The 12,876-nt window shown below is 41.1% G+C and overlaps 1 protein-coding gene across 1 annotated transcript; it reads right to left on the bottom strand.

Annotated features, from left to right (window-relative positions):
* Positions 1 to 338: 338 nt before the first annotated feature.
* On the bottom strand, positions 339 to 9,925 carry ARL14EP (ARF like GTPase 14 effector protein). Its single transcript, XM_065840183.2, has 4 exons — positions 9,778 to 9,925; positions 4,459 to 4,964; positions 3,304 to 3,434; positions 339 to 1,862 (listed from the first exon to the last, which is right to left on the bottom strand). Exons 2-4 carry the CDS (start codon positions 4,879 to 4,881, stop codon positions 1,634 to 1,636), a joined length of 783 nt encoding a protein of 260 aa, XP_065696255.1. The 5' UTR covers positions 4,882 to 4,964; positions 9,778 to 9,925; the 3' UTR covers positions 339 to 1,633.
* Positions 9,926 to 12,876: the final 2,951 nt, after the last annotated feature.

Here is a 12,876-nt window from a genome sequence, read left to right as displayed (position 1 = left end):
CAACACTGGACCAGCATTTTCCCTCTCCCATGGAGGAAACCATTCATATCTAATTCAAACAGTTGCTTAAGAGATGAAAGAGCTCCAAATATGGATCAAGCACACAAGATGAATTGCTGTGTCAGGATAAGTGTGCTCTCTAGTCAACAAAGTAAAATGTACTAAATGCCACTTGCATGTCAGGGAAGCCAGGGCTATTACTCATCTGTGGTGCTGCTGTCTGGAATAGAATGTAAAGAGTGTTGTGCTCTCCCTAAATAAACTCACATGATGGTTCTTGTGATACATATGACCTACACAGGAGACATCTATTGGAAGAACAGACAATGTTCTGACCATGAAATGAAAGGCTGTTTATTTTTGTAGCAGATGTAACAAAAATGTAGGGTAAGCTGATGCTTCTGCTTCACTAGGACCAGCAGGGGTCAGTACAATTCAAAGCATAACTTTGGATTTTAGTGATCAACCTTCCTGATGCTTATTAGAAAATACCCTAAACAAATAGTATGATTATACAACTTAAACTACTAAGTCTTCAGAAATCAGTAGTTAAGTTTTTCTTAAATAAATTTGACCCAATAAATATGCAGATCTTCCAAGTCTATCACAGAAGTAGGAAATTTATCCAAAGCACAACTAAATTACCAAGGAATAACACCTGATGTCACTTAGATTTCAATTATAAAATCTCTTTTCCATAAATCTTGTTATGTTGTGAAATTTTAATGTTCTGAGGACAGATATTGCATCAAACAAACGTAAATTCAACTCTTTGTTGTTGTCTAGATATTCTTAGTTTGGAAACAGATACTCAAATTTATTTCAGCTGCATATGAACATTTCCCTTAGAAACAAGCACAAATTCAAAAAGAGGAGAGGGCTGTTGAAGTACTAGTCCATTTGAATTATCAACTGATAACAAATACAGCAAAATTATTTCAATTTTGTTGCACAGAAACCAGCAAAACAGTATCAACAATTAAATAGCTCAATATATTTTTTTCAATGCCTTGACTGTTTTATAACACTTTAAAGGGAGGCTTGAATTCAGAAGGATAATTTGATCTTAAATCCCAGTAACTTGGATGGGATCTGAACTCCTAAATGCCTCTGAATCTATCTTAGTGAAAAGGATTTAATTCATGAGATGTATCTGGGATAATCAACAGAAGATACAGCATTTGCTATTAATACTAGAGCGAGCTTTATTGATACTGCATGTAAATTTACCGTGAACTTCAAGGATGTTTCACATAAAGCAGATTCAAAACACGAGATCCTGAAGTAGAGAAGGAAAATGAGATGGTACACTATACAAAAGAGTATATGGAACGATGGTGAGTGGCTCAGGATATGTTACATGAAAATTGAGTATCTTAAATACAGTGAAAGACTGTTCTAGGAGAACTTACTTGTATGACTAAAAAGAGTGAGTACAAAGTAGAAGGAAGTGTGAAAAGATGGTAGTATGATTAAGAATACTTCCATAATCATACTGAAAATGAATGTGAGCACATTAATCATGTGGATTATGATAAATTTAAATGGTTTTAATTAAACCACTAAATGATGAATGTGCTGTGTTTAACCAAAGCATTAAATATATACTCAGGATAAACACCCCGCATATACACTAACCAACATGCTTATTTCTAATTATTTCTCCTCCTTCTATCTCAATTTGCTCATAGAGCCACTTGCGGTCACAGCGACACTCGGCTCCACACTTGTTGGAGCCACATTTGGGGCAAGCGTAGAAACATCCCAGGCAATCTTCATCGAGACAATCGCAGAGGTCCATCCCATTGTAAAGCAGGAGTCCCTGGCTATCGTAGACTTTACTCTTGGCCGGTATAAGTTGCCTGTATAAGGAAAACAAAGTTATTTCCATGTTAAAAAATCTACCTGTTTTGATGCCAAGTTGCTAACAATTGAGAACAGAGGTTTCCTTTCTTCAGGTGTCCATTTTAACAGTCTGTCCATTTAAAAGATGGATATACGTTACTGTATTTTATGACATTTCTCAGTCCTAATTCTATCTTCACTATAGTGCTTTAGAAATAACTTCAAGAATGGGAAGTTTTTATTTCTTCAATAGCATACTTATTTAACTACTTATGAATATTCTTATGATATGAACTTCAGATTACCTTTCAGATGATGGGAAACTCTCCCTTAATTTACTTTTCTTTTGTAAGGTGTAGCTGTAGTTCAAAGAAGCTCACGTAGCATTATTAAGGTGTGCACGTGCTAATTTCAAAATATTATCCATCTCTGTAACAGTTCTGTTGATGTGCAGAATCACAGAAACACTGTTTGGAAGGGACCCCTGGAAGTCACCTTGTCTGATCCTCTGCTCAAAGACAGGTCAACTCAAATTAGGTTGCTCAGAGCTGCATCAAGTTGAGTTCTGAAAAGCTCTAATGTCAGGGATGCCACAACACTTTGGATCTGTTGGTTACTATATACACAGAAAAAGTTTTCCTAACATCTCATCAACATTTCTCCGGTTGTAACTTGTGCCCAAACTGAGCAGAAAAAACAAATAGAGGGGAAAAGGATGTGTGACTTGTGAACAGCACATCTAGTGTCTGTTTCTGTCTTGTGAAGTTAAACTTAGATGGAGAGCTGGGAAATGGTATTAATGTGATCTTTCTTGCACATTTTAACAAACATTGTATGACTAGTTAAAGCTGGGACTTCTATCACCCTCCTACTAGAACAAGACTGAACTGGTCCAAACTTTTAGTGGAAAATGACATACAAAATTCAGCTGAGTATACCTTTCCTCTATAGAAAGTATGATTTTAAAACTAGTCACATTAGAAGGCTGTAATTCATTATCCAATATTCTCCAACTTGGACACTAACTTCCTTTTTTTAAAAGGAAGGTGAAGTCCTAACTTGCACATGTTTGTTTACAAAGTATAATCACTGAGTTTATTGAAAGATGACAACTCCAGTATTTAAGTGTAGTCTAGTTGATCTTTGTTTTCAAACTTAGCCTATTATCAGAATTCCAGCTTGTGCATAAATTAATAGCTTAATCTGTGTAGTATTGTCACGCCTTACCAAACACTTGTTTATATTCTAATTGCCTGAAATACAGACTGTATGGTAACAGTTCATATTCTATTTTATCTCAGTCATGACAGTGAGCTTTAACATCCTCAAAACCAAAAAAGCAATCAATAAACACACAAACATCAATTTAAAAAAATGTTATAGTGTTACAGGGACACTGACCATTACGGTTATTTTATTTTGAAGTGAAGGTTAATGTAAAACCAGGAAAGACCTCACCTGTCTGAATTATATGATGCATTTTTTGTTTGCAGCCGTCTCTTTTCTCTTTTACTGGTTTCAGGAGTGAATTCAGTCTGTCGTCCTGGATTAGCAAACTGTAGAGACTTTAAAGCTTTAGCTGTACGCCCCTGAACAAAGACAGAAAATCTCATTTAATTACAAATACAAACCTAAGTTCATAAGAAAACAGCCAGTCAAGCCAGGATATTGTAATAACTTAGGTAAATTGTTGATTGTTGACCTCAACTCTAAGCATTGCATTTCCCATAAGAACAAACTTTAAGACTTAGAACTTTTATACCAGAGAACTGTACTAGTCTCAAAACCCAACAATACAAGCTTTATAGTAGCAGTTTTAATCAATGCTTTCAAATTTCACCCTGTATCAGTCTCCTAATCATATTGGCATGTAACTGAAAAGTACAGTTGGGCAGCAGCCCTGGGCTGAACAGGACAACAGCTCCTCCAAGGCAATTCTGCTTTGCTACAGGGCATTTATGGGTGAGCTCTGGCTGATTTGGCTGCCCACACTTCTGCTGTGACTTGCACACATCTTGAACGATGCATCCAACAACATATGAGCTGTATTCCAAACTCAGCACTCAAAGCATAATCCTCCCACACCAGTTCATTACTGGCCCTGAATAAATGCCATGGCCTTCACAGCTCAGATACCACATCAAGAGTACATTTAATTCACTTCAATGCATGTTCACTTGGTAATGAACTTCTAGAAAAAGTGGATTTTTTTTTTTTTTTTAAACTGAAGAGACTAAACCAGAAGCAGCTTATGTTGGCATCCTTAGACGCAACCTCTGAAGTGTTCAGTTCCAAGCACCTGTAGCTTGTTTTATGTAAGGCTTGAGTAACAGCTTAAATTACCAGCAGCAGTCTGGTGTTTATATAAACTCATGAGTTTTAAGTCACTCTCATACATGCAATCATTTGAATTTAAAAGGCCATAATATTAGGGAAGAGGATTTTTAAGGTCCTCCAAATAAAGGCTTAAACACATTAAACTCCCACACAACTATAAAGCTACACCCTTTTATATTAAAAAACCTTAATTTCTTTATGTAGGACTTGGATGAAGCCCAATTCCAATAGCTTGCAGCACTCAGGGGGGGTGGGAAAACTGATCCATATACATACATCAGAATCGAGTTTTCTTCTTTGGCGATCTTCGGATTCAACATCCATGCTTCCGTTTATTATCTGCATACACTTGGGACAAAGCTTCCAACCAGGTACAAACTGTCTTCCAAACTTGGCACTCAGAAAAGCTGCATCATCTAAGTCAATTGCACGCAAGTTTTTCTTTGAGAGTTTTCTGTGCACATTAAAGGGATCACAACATGATTTTTGTAAGTCTTCAAATCTTTCGATGTAAATTTTTGCATGGTGCAAGCAGATTGTATTGTTCTCTGAAAGGGTGATTCCAGTCCTAAGCTGAAGTAACAGTAGGTCAGATGAAGATGTATCTTGCTTAGTCTTGAAGCCAGTGTGACGGGTATAATATGTTTTATGGCATTCATTGGTAGCCTGAAGCTGAACTCCAACTGAACAAGGATCCATTTTATTTTATCAGAATGTATTTCACTTCTTTTTTGCCTAAAATGTGTTCTTTGAAGTCTTTAGTAGTTTCTCTGAAGATCACCCTAGAGAAAACATTAAAATCAGATTTCTGCTGTAAACTTTTGGCTGTAAGCTTGACAGACTAGGTTTAAGTAATTTAAAAAACATGCAAAGAAATTCTAACCTAGTCTAGATAAGACTAAAAATGCACTGAATTTAATTCTGGAATTAAACCATGCATCTTCTATTCCTTTCAGACGCAGTTTTCCCAGCTACAATAAGTATAAATTCAAAATGTTTAGTAGCATTACTTTCCCAAAAGCAATGTGGTAGCAAGGTGTGAGGTGGATGAGCTGTTCAGACAGCAGCCTGGTCTCCTCATAGGTTTCCTGGGACTCCCTCTCTTTGCACAACCCCTACCAGTCAAGACCAGTTACAAAAACGGCCCACAGGCAGAGATTGCTGATGGCTAAACAATTCACCCATCCTGTTTACAAGTAGTTTCTAGGGGAAAAAAGCTGCTGAAGGTAGGCTGCCCAGGCTGTCAGTTGGTAATTCGCACCCAGCAGCGCTTTCCTGCGTGTTCTTCCCATGGACACCCGGTGCAGGTCAACACACAGAATCAACCTGAGCCTTTTCAAGAACCAGCCTGCGGTGTTACACACACAGACGGATGGTTCCAGGTGTTTGCACTTGTGGTCATGTGCCCTCTGTGTGCAGCTCTCTCCAACTGAGTGCCATGTCTGTTGGATGTAAATATTGCGCAGTTATTTAAACACAAATACAATTACCAAATACAAAGTAATTACAAATTTCTTTGTCTTATTACAAATTTACGAATTATTATGTATTATTACAAAATACCAATACTGCGGAGGGGTTTTGTACTCATGCCAAAGTTTGCAAATCCAATGCTGGCCCTAAAACATCAGAGCCTGAGCCCATCTTGCACTGTTTTCTACTGCAACGTAAAGAATAAATTTCTACCCAAAGAAAGGAATTTGCTTTCAAAACTCCTGAGAACCTAAATTACAATGAATACAACCTACACAATACATGTATGGGGCTGTTTTGCATTTGTACTGAAAATAGTGTTGATAAGATGCTGATGTTTTAGTTATTGCTGAACAACGCTTACACAGTGTCAAGGTCTTTTCTGCTGCTCAGGCTGCTCTGCTGGTGAGTAGGCTGAAGGTGTCCAAAAGTTGGCAGGGGACACAGCTGGGACAGCTGAGCCCAACGGAGCAAAGGGTTTTTCCATCCTGTATGATGTTGTGCTCAGCAATGAAAATGGGGGGAGGTGGGTGTGGGTGCTGCTGCTCAGGGGCTGGCTTGGGCATCAGTTGGTTGGCAGTGAGCAATTTTCACCTTCATTGCTTGTTTTTCTGGGCTTCTATTTTCATTTTTTTTATTATTATTTTTTAATTTTTTTTTCACTTGTTTTTTAATTATCAAGCTGTTTATCTCAACACACAAGTTTGTCTCAGTTTTACCCTTCCTATCCTCCCTCCCATCCCACAGGGATGGTGGGGTGGGGAATGAGCAGCTGTGCTTAGTTGCCAGCTGGGGTTAAACCACAGCACAGTCATTTGTGCAAACCACTGAACAGGGCAATATGGCTTTTTTTTAATCAATTAAAGTCTCAGCCAGTTGTATAATGGAAAAATTCTGGGATGCTACTTTCAATAAAATAAAAGCAAATAGCATCACATGCAACCTAATGACATGGAATGTGGAAGTTTATCTGACAGACAGGAATATGAACACAGCAGTGCAGAATTCTAACAGAGAACAGAGAGGAGTTAATAGGCTTTTTAAAATCACTCTGAAAAGTCACTGCCTGGAGCATTTTTGCAGCAGAAATCCTCTTGATTGTAATACTTCAGTTTTTCTGAAAAAGATATACGTATCTGATGCAATTATGTAACACATTTCAACATATTAAATTGTATGCACAGTAACTTAAAGGCCTTGGATAGGTCATGCTATATTGTCTAGTGATTTAAATGATCCAAATATAGATGATATGCTGGGCTGTACTCAGGCCAGTGAGCTTGTTTTAAAGTATAATTTTATATCTGGTTCAAGACAGAACTGGGTATAACTGAACAATAGTTTTCAAACAAGTTTTCTCAGCCTATTGTTAAGAACGCTCCAGCTTTCACGTTTAAATTGAAGCAAGAACAGAGGCACAAAGAGTCCTGAATGGAGAGGCACGTTGTTATAAACACCTGAGTCTGCAAAAAAGGGTGTGTGCTTCATGCTGAAAATAAAGCAAACTCAGTTCTGTTTTTTGCAAGTTATCTGAAAAGAGAGTATTGTAATACTTAACACTGACTTTTCAGGTCAAAACCTAAATTCTGTATTTTAAGGACTAGAACTAGTCCGGTCCTAAATTTCTAGGCTGTTTGACCTCTTCATCACTGAAATTTCTGTATTCTAAGTTAACTAAGGCCTCTCCTGAAGTTTTGATGCTGCACTGAATAATAAAATAATGAGTAAAGTATACATATCAATGGAGTTTTAAAAATTCTTATTCTCAATGCCTGCTAAATTCTAAGAGTGGTATGTTAACTTTTACTACATAAAAGTTCCAGTGCCTTTGCCTATTTATCAATTTTACTGTGGTACTGACTTAGAATGATTTATACTTTTCTCTCTTTTAAAGACCATCTGCCAAACTTACCACCTACTGAAGCAGCTATACTCAGAGCTCATCTTTTTTCATTAGGTGCACAAAGTTTGTCTTTCAAACCAAAGTTACTGGAACTGTACGCTCAAAGCTCACAGCTGCTGAGTTAACAGTTTAACAGCAACTGAACTCAAAGTAGCTTGTAGGCTGCGCACCAGCCTGCTTCAAATGCTAAAATGCCTGATTTTTGCCTGATTCCTGCTGAGACAGGTGGAGGTGTGTGTAGGTGAGGAAGCACATTAGCTCAATATAAGACTGATCTGAATTTTTGAAACTTGCAGATGCATTAGAAATCAGAACTCTTGGAAGATGTTCTAACTAAAAGAATGTGTTTTCTATTAAACAGAAAATAATTACTTCACTGCTATCTTTGGCAGGCATCTGTTTAGACAGATGACTGCACTACCTGAAATATCACTATATTAGACAGAGGGAAAGTGCATCAAGTGTATCACCACACTTTGTTCAAATGATAGTGAGCTGGTGACATAAATTACACCTCACATGCACCTGATTTGTAAGAATCCTTGGTGGAAGCTTCAGAGGCATTTCTTTCGTCATCCCCTTGCAAGGAATACAAAGCTTTTTGCCTTTAATTTCTCTTTGTAAATAGCTTCAAAACCCAAGTACTTAAATGAAGGCTTGTATTCACACCTGGAAAATCTTTAATATGGTGCTTGGTGCAGTAAACACTAAAACTAAAGCAGAAGACGGTGATGAAGAGCAGTGAAGCAAATCACTTGTCCATAATTAGCCTGTTGCACCAGCAGGGATTCAGCAAGGGTTTTCTAGCTTCTGCCTGCTGGGAGATACAAAGGATGCAGGAAACAACAGTGTTTGGGGTGGCACTGCTGGGTTATAAGTGGAAGGGAAAGGGAAGTTTTGCCACAGCAGATGTGACCCCACACCTGAACACGTTACGCTGGATGTTCAGCAGCTGCACAGCACAACAGACCCTGACCCAGCCGGTGCCCCCAGCTGGGGCTGTGTGTTGGGAACAGTGTGCCAGGCTGGAGGAGAGAGCACCAACCCCTGTGATACCTGATATCAGCAATTAGTAATAAACTGTGGCTATACAATATGTCATATATTTTAGGCATTTACTAGCTTAATAAGAATAAGGTTCATAGGCACTAGGCACTTGTTAGGTGCCAACAAATACCATTCTTGTGACTTAAGATAAGCAGGAGAATGGGAGGAGACAATCCGTATGCTTTCAGAAGATAAGGTGGTGACACCAGCACAAGCAGGTTATGAGCTGAATAACAAAGGAACATAATGCACATACAAAGGATTTCTTGGAAGTGTGATGAATATATATGATCTGGGTGGGCATAACCTGTGTCTGGGAATTGTTTGGGACCCCAACTAAGCAGAAATGATTCTCATGAGAGCTGATGCATCAATAAAGGACGCTTGCTTCTAAAACCAACTGCAAATTTTCACAGAATCACAGAATGTCAGGGATTGGAAGGGACCTCAAAAGCTCATCCAGTGCAGTCCCCCTGCCGGAGCAGGAACACCCAGATGAGGTTACACAGGAAGGTGTCCAGGTGGGTTTGAATGTCTGCAGAGAAGGAGACTCCACAACCCCCTGGGCAGCCTGGTCCGGTGTCTGTCACCCTCACTGAGAAGAAGTTTCTTCTCAAATTTAAGTTCGTGTGTTCCAGTTTGAACCTGTTACCCCTTGTCCTACCATTGGTTGTCACTGAAGAGCCTGGCTCCACCCTTTAAATGTTTCTAAACATTAATGAGGTCATCCCTCAGTGTCCTCTTTTCACCAGGGCAAAGTAGAGGGGCAGGAGAACCTCTCTTGACTTACTAACCACCCCCCTTCTAATCCACCCCAGGTACCATTGGCCTTCCTGGCCACAAGGGCCCAGTGCTGGCTCATGGTCACCCTGCTGTCCACCAGGACCCCCAGGTCCCTTTCCCCTACGCTGCTTCTTGGTTTTAGAAGTTTCTCCAACTAGCCGATTTACGGCATCACCTTGGCTGGGCAGCACCGGAGAGCTCTCCCTCCGCGGGGCCTGGCCCGGTGCCGCTGAGCCCGTGTTGGCTCCCGCGGCAGGAGCCCGCCTCGGTACCTTGCCCTGGATTTTCTCCCGCGCCCAGCTCCCGTGTGACCCCGGCGGCGGCAGTGTTGCCCGTGGTCGCCGTTAACTGCCATTAACCGCCCCTCACCCGCCCGACCCCCGGCTCACCATAGAGCGGTGGAACCGCCGGGCGGCCCCGGAGCGGCACTTCCGGCGCGCAGGTGGGGAAACGGCGACACGGGGGGAGCGGACGGAAGGGCGGGGTGTGCATGTCACGTGGACAAGCGTGGGCTCGTGCGCGGAGGTTGCGTGCGCGACGTGCCGCGCCGCTGGGCGGGGCCGGCGGTGTGGGGCGGGGCCGGCGGTGTGGGGCGGGGCCGGCGGTGTGGGGCGGGGCCGGCGGTGTGGGGCGGGGCCGGCGGTGTGGGGCGGGGCCGGCGGTGTGGGGCGGGGCCGGCGGTGTGGGGCGGGGCCGGCGGTGTGGGGCGGGGCCGGCGGTGTGGGGCGGGGCCGGCGGTGTGGGGCGGGGCCGGCGGTGTGGGGCGGGGCCGGTGGTGCGGGCGAGCTGCGCTCGGGGCGGGTGGGAGGCGCTCGGGAAGGTCCGAGGTAGCGGTGGTAGGGGGTGAAGCGCACCGAGAGCGGCGGTTGCTGTGGGGGTTGGACGCGGGGGTGAAGCTGCGGAAACCCCGCTCTGACCTCAGGAAACGCGGCGGCACCGAGACCTGCCCGAGCGCTCCCGCCTGCAGGGGAGAAGCTCTGTTATCAGACTAGCGCAACCGGTAATTAATTTTCCCCCCAGGTTCCTCAGGTCATTATGTCCCCCGCCCCTGAAATCAGTGCTGCTGAAGCTGTTACTTATTCTAAATAAAAAAAAAAAAAAAAAATCCAGAAAATCTGTTGCTTCCTTTAAGAAAAAACAAACCAACCGAATAAAACCAAACCGAACAAAAAACCTCAGTTTCTTGGTCAGCAGAGTGTCTCGAAAGTCTGTTAGTAGGTGGGTTTTGTTTTGTTTTATGGGTTTTGTTTGTCTTTCTATGTGGTTTGTTGGTGTTCATATGTTTGGTTTCGTTCATTTTTGTTTGTGTTTTTATGTGGTTTGTTTGTTTGGGTTTTGTTTGTTTGTTTTGATTTTATTAAAGTCTATAGAGATCTCAGGACAATGAATCTTTCCAGGGAGAAGGTATGAAATTTCAACTGGTGTTTATTTGTTCTACAGCTGGGTAGTGACCCCACACTCCACCTGTGCTATTGCAACAATAATGATAATACACAGAGCACAGGTGTCCTGATAAATACCTTAAATTTATAATGTTGATGCCGGTTTTAAGTTACAATACTGCTAGAAAGAAAAAAAAAAAAGCCTTAAATTACCATTAATGTCCATGCAAAATTGGCTTGTCTGGTTTTGTTGAGACTTTTAGAGCATACAAGAAAAAAATGCTGGATGAGAGTATTTTTCTTCTATTTCTTCAGGTTCCTCTCTTTCTGGACTGGATTCAACCCAGAGCTTTTTAGAGGATGTGACTCTTCTTTCCAAACCTCTTCAAAGGCAGGATAGACCCTTTTGTGTTGCTCCAGTCCTGCACAGTAACCACCTATTGCTGAGTTACGACAAAATGACACCAAAAAAATCTGTGAGATAGCCTGCAATATGTTTCTGCCCACTTGAAGCTGTTGCCCACAGCACATCAGGATGTCACAGCCCCGTAACATCATTAGCAGCAAATTAAGGCCACCCAGTTAGTGATGCTAGAGGCTTAAGTTCCCTCCCCAATCATTTGTGAGTAAATAATTACTGATGGGCTTTTCAGCAGGTTTTCAGTGGATGGTAATAAGAAAGCTGAAGTATAGTCAGAGCAAATACAGAAAGGCATGGCATGAAGCTAAAAGGAATCATGAGCCATAGAAGCTGATTTTAGTAACAGAATATTGAGTAATACCACATTAATTCCTTGGGGCTTGCCACAGCTGGTGGATAGTACGATAACGGCTGACACCTCTTTCTAAACAAATAAGCTATTTTGGGACTGAGCTGGGGTAGTGATCAGTGCAAGGGAAGCCAAAATATTTGGGTGTAGATTTAGGTGGTTAAAGGTATTGAAACATCTTTTGGGCCTGGTTTCATTGGAAGTGTTCTTAAGCTGAAGCTGTGTTGGAATCTTGGCTTTGGCAAATATGCACCAAGCCTGAAAGAAACTAAATTTGCCTTAAAGGCTTGAAATATGTAGTCGACTTAAGCTAAAAAAAATTAAAAATAGACATCTTGTTTGAGGCCTCGCAGTAGATTTTTATGGCTCTGCTATATTTAGCCATTAGAGAAAAAAATCTTAGCATAATGAAGTACTGAAGCCAACAGGGCAAAAATGTTAGAAACAGCACAAAAGGTCCAAAGCGGTGAATTGTGAGGGTTTTCTCTTGCAGTCTGTTATTCACAGTAGCCTTTTTAAGTATTGGGGTAAAGAGATCAACAAACGGATATTTTCAGGTAGAAATATGGTTTTCAAATTGTCTGTATCCCTTCAAAATGCAAGACTGGAAATCAGGATGTCTTTTCATTTAACTTTTTGCCCCAGTGTTAAAGAATTGATGAAATAGTTGTCTGAAAATAGTTAAAAGCCTGTGGAGGTGAGAAATAATTTTATACTTGCTTCAGGAGACAGCCAGGATTTTAAAGCTTTAATTCTAATGTGACAGCAACAGCAGGTGGGCTTTGCCATTTTCTGTTTCTCCATCTGACCATTAAAGAAAGCCGTTACAAATTCCATATATATATTACTTAAGTCATACACTGGCTCACTGATGACAGATCATTCATAGAGGCTTCAATAAAGCTGCTTCTGCCAGCTTGTACTGCTGAGGATGGAATGTGTGGAGTTAATGAAGGGGAATAATTCATGAGGGGAGATATTTGAGATACAGGTTGTGACATCAATTTGTATTAAATAAATATAGGAAGAGCAGTGGGGTGTGTGTATTCACTTTCTCAGTGTTAGTGTCAATCTGTGAGGCTGATTGTATAGGGCTAGATAAAGATTTCAGGTTATACGCATGTTAACTTGTAACAAGTCTGCCGTCCACAGGTTTAGACTGGTTTTGGTTGATCACATTAGTTCTTATCTATGTAAATGGAATTGTGCCTTAATTAGGGAGAAGCTTGGGGTTTAGAGTAAAAGGATTCTACATACGTAAGATGAAAGGTAATGGGCTCATGAGCTAAACTGGATGCAGTAAGAATATTCTTATATATTTTGGTAATACTGGGGT

This window comes from Patagioenas fasciata, chromosome 5, assembly GCF_037038585.1.
Source record: "Patagioenas fasciata isolate bPatFas1 chromosome 5, bPatFas1.hap1, whole genome shotgun sequence".
NCBI classification, from domain to species: domain Eukaryota; kingdom Metazoa; phylum Chordata; class Aves; order Columbiformes; family Columbidae; genus Patagioenas; species Patagioenas fasciata.
Note: the sequence above shows the minus strand (reverse complement) of the source record. Positions and strands in the feature narration are given on the sequence as shown.

Excerpts from the sequence above, each read along its gene's own strand:
- ARL14EP (XM_065840183.2), bottom strand. The coding sequence starts at position 4,881 with ATGGATCCTTGTTCAGTTGGAGTTCAGCTTCAGGCTACCAATGAATGC. Across the intron at positions 3,435-4,458 it reads GAAGAAAACTCGATTCTGAT|GGGCGTACAGCTAAAGCTTT; the intron begins GTATGTATATGG and ends GTCTTTGTTCAG. Across the intron at positions 1,863-3,303 it reads GCATCATATAATTCAGACAG|GCAACTTATACCGGCCAAGA; the intron begins GTGAGGTCTTTC and ends TTCCTTATACAG.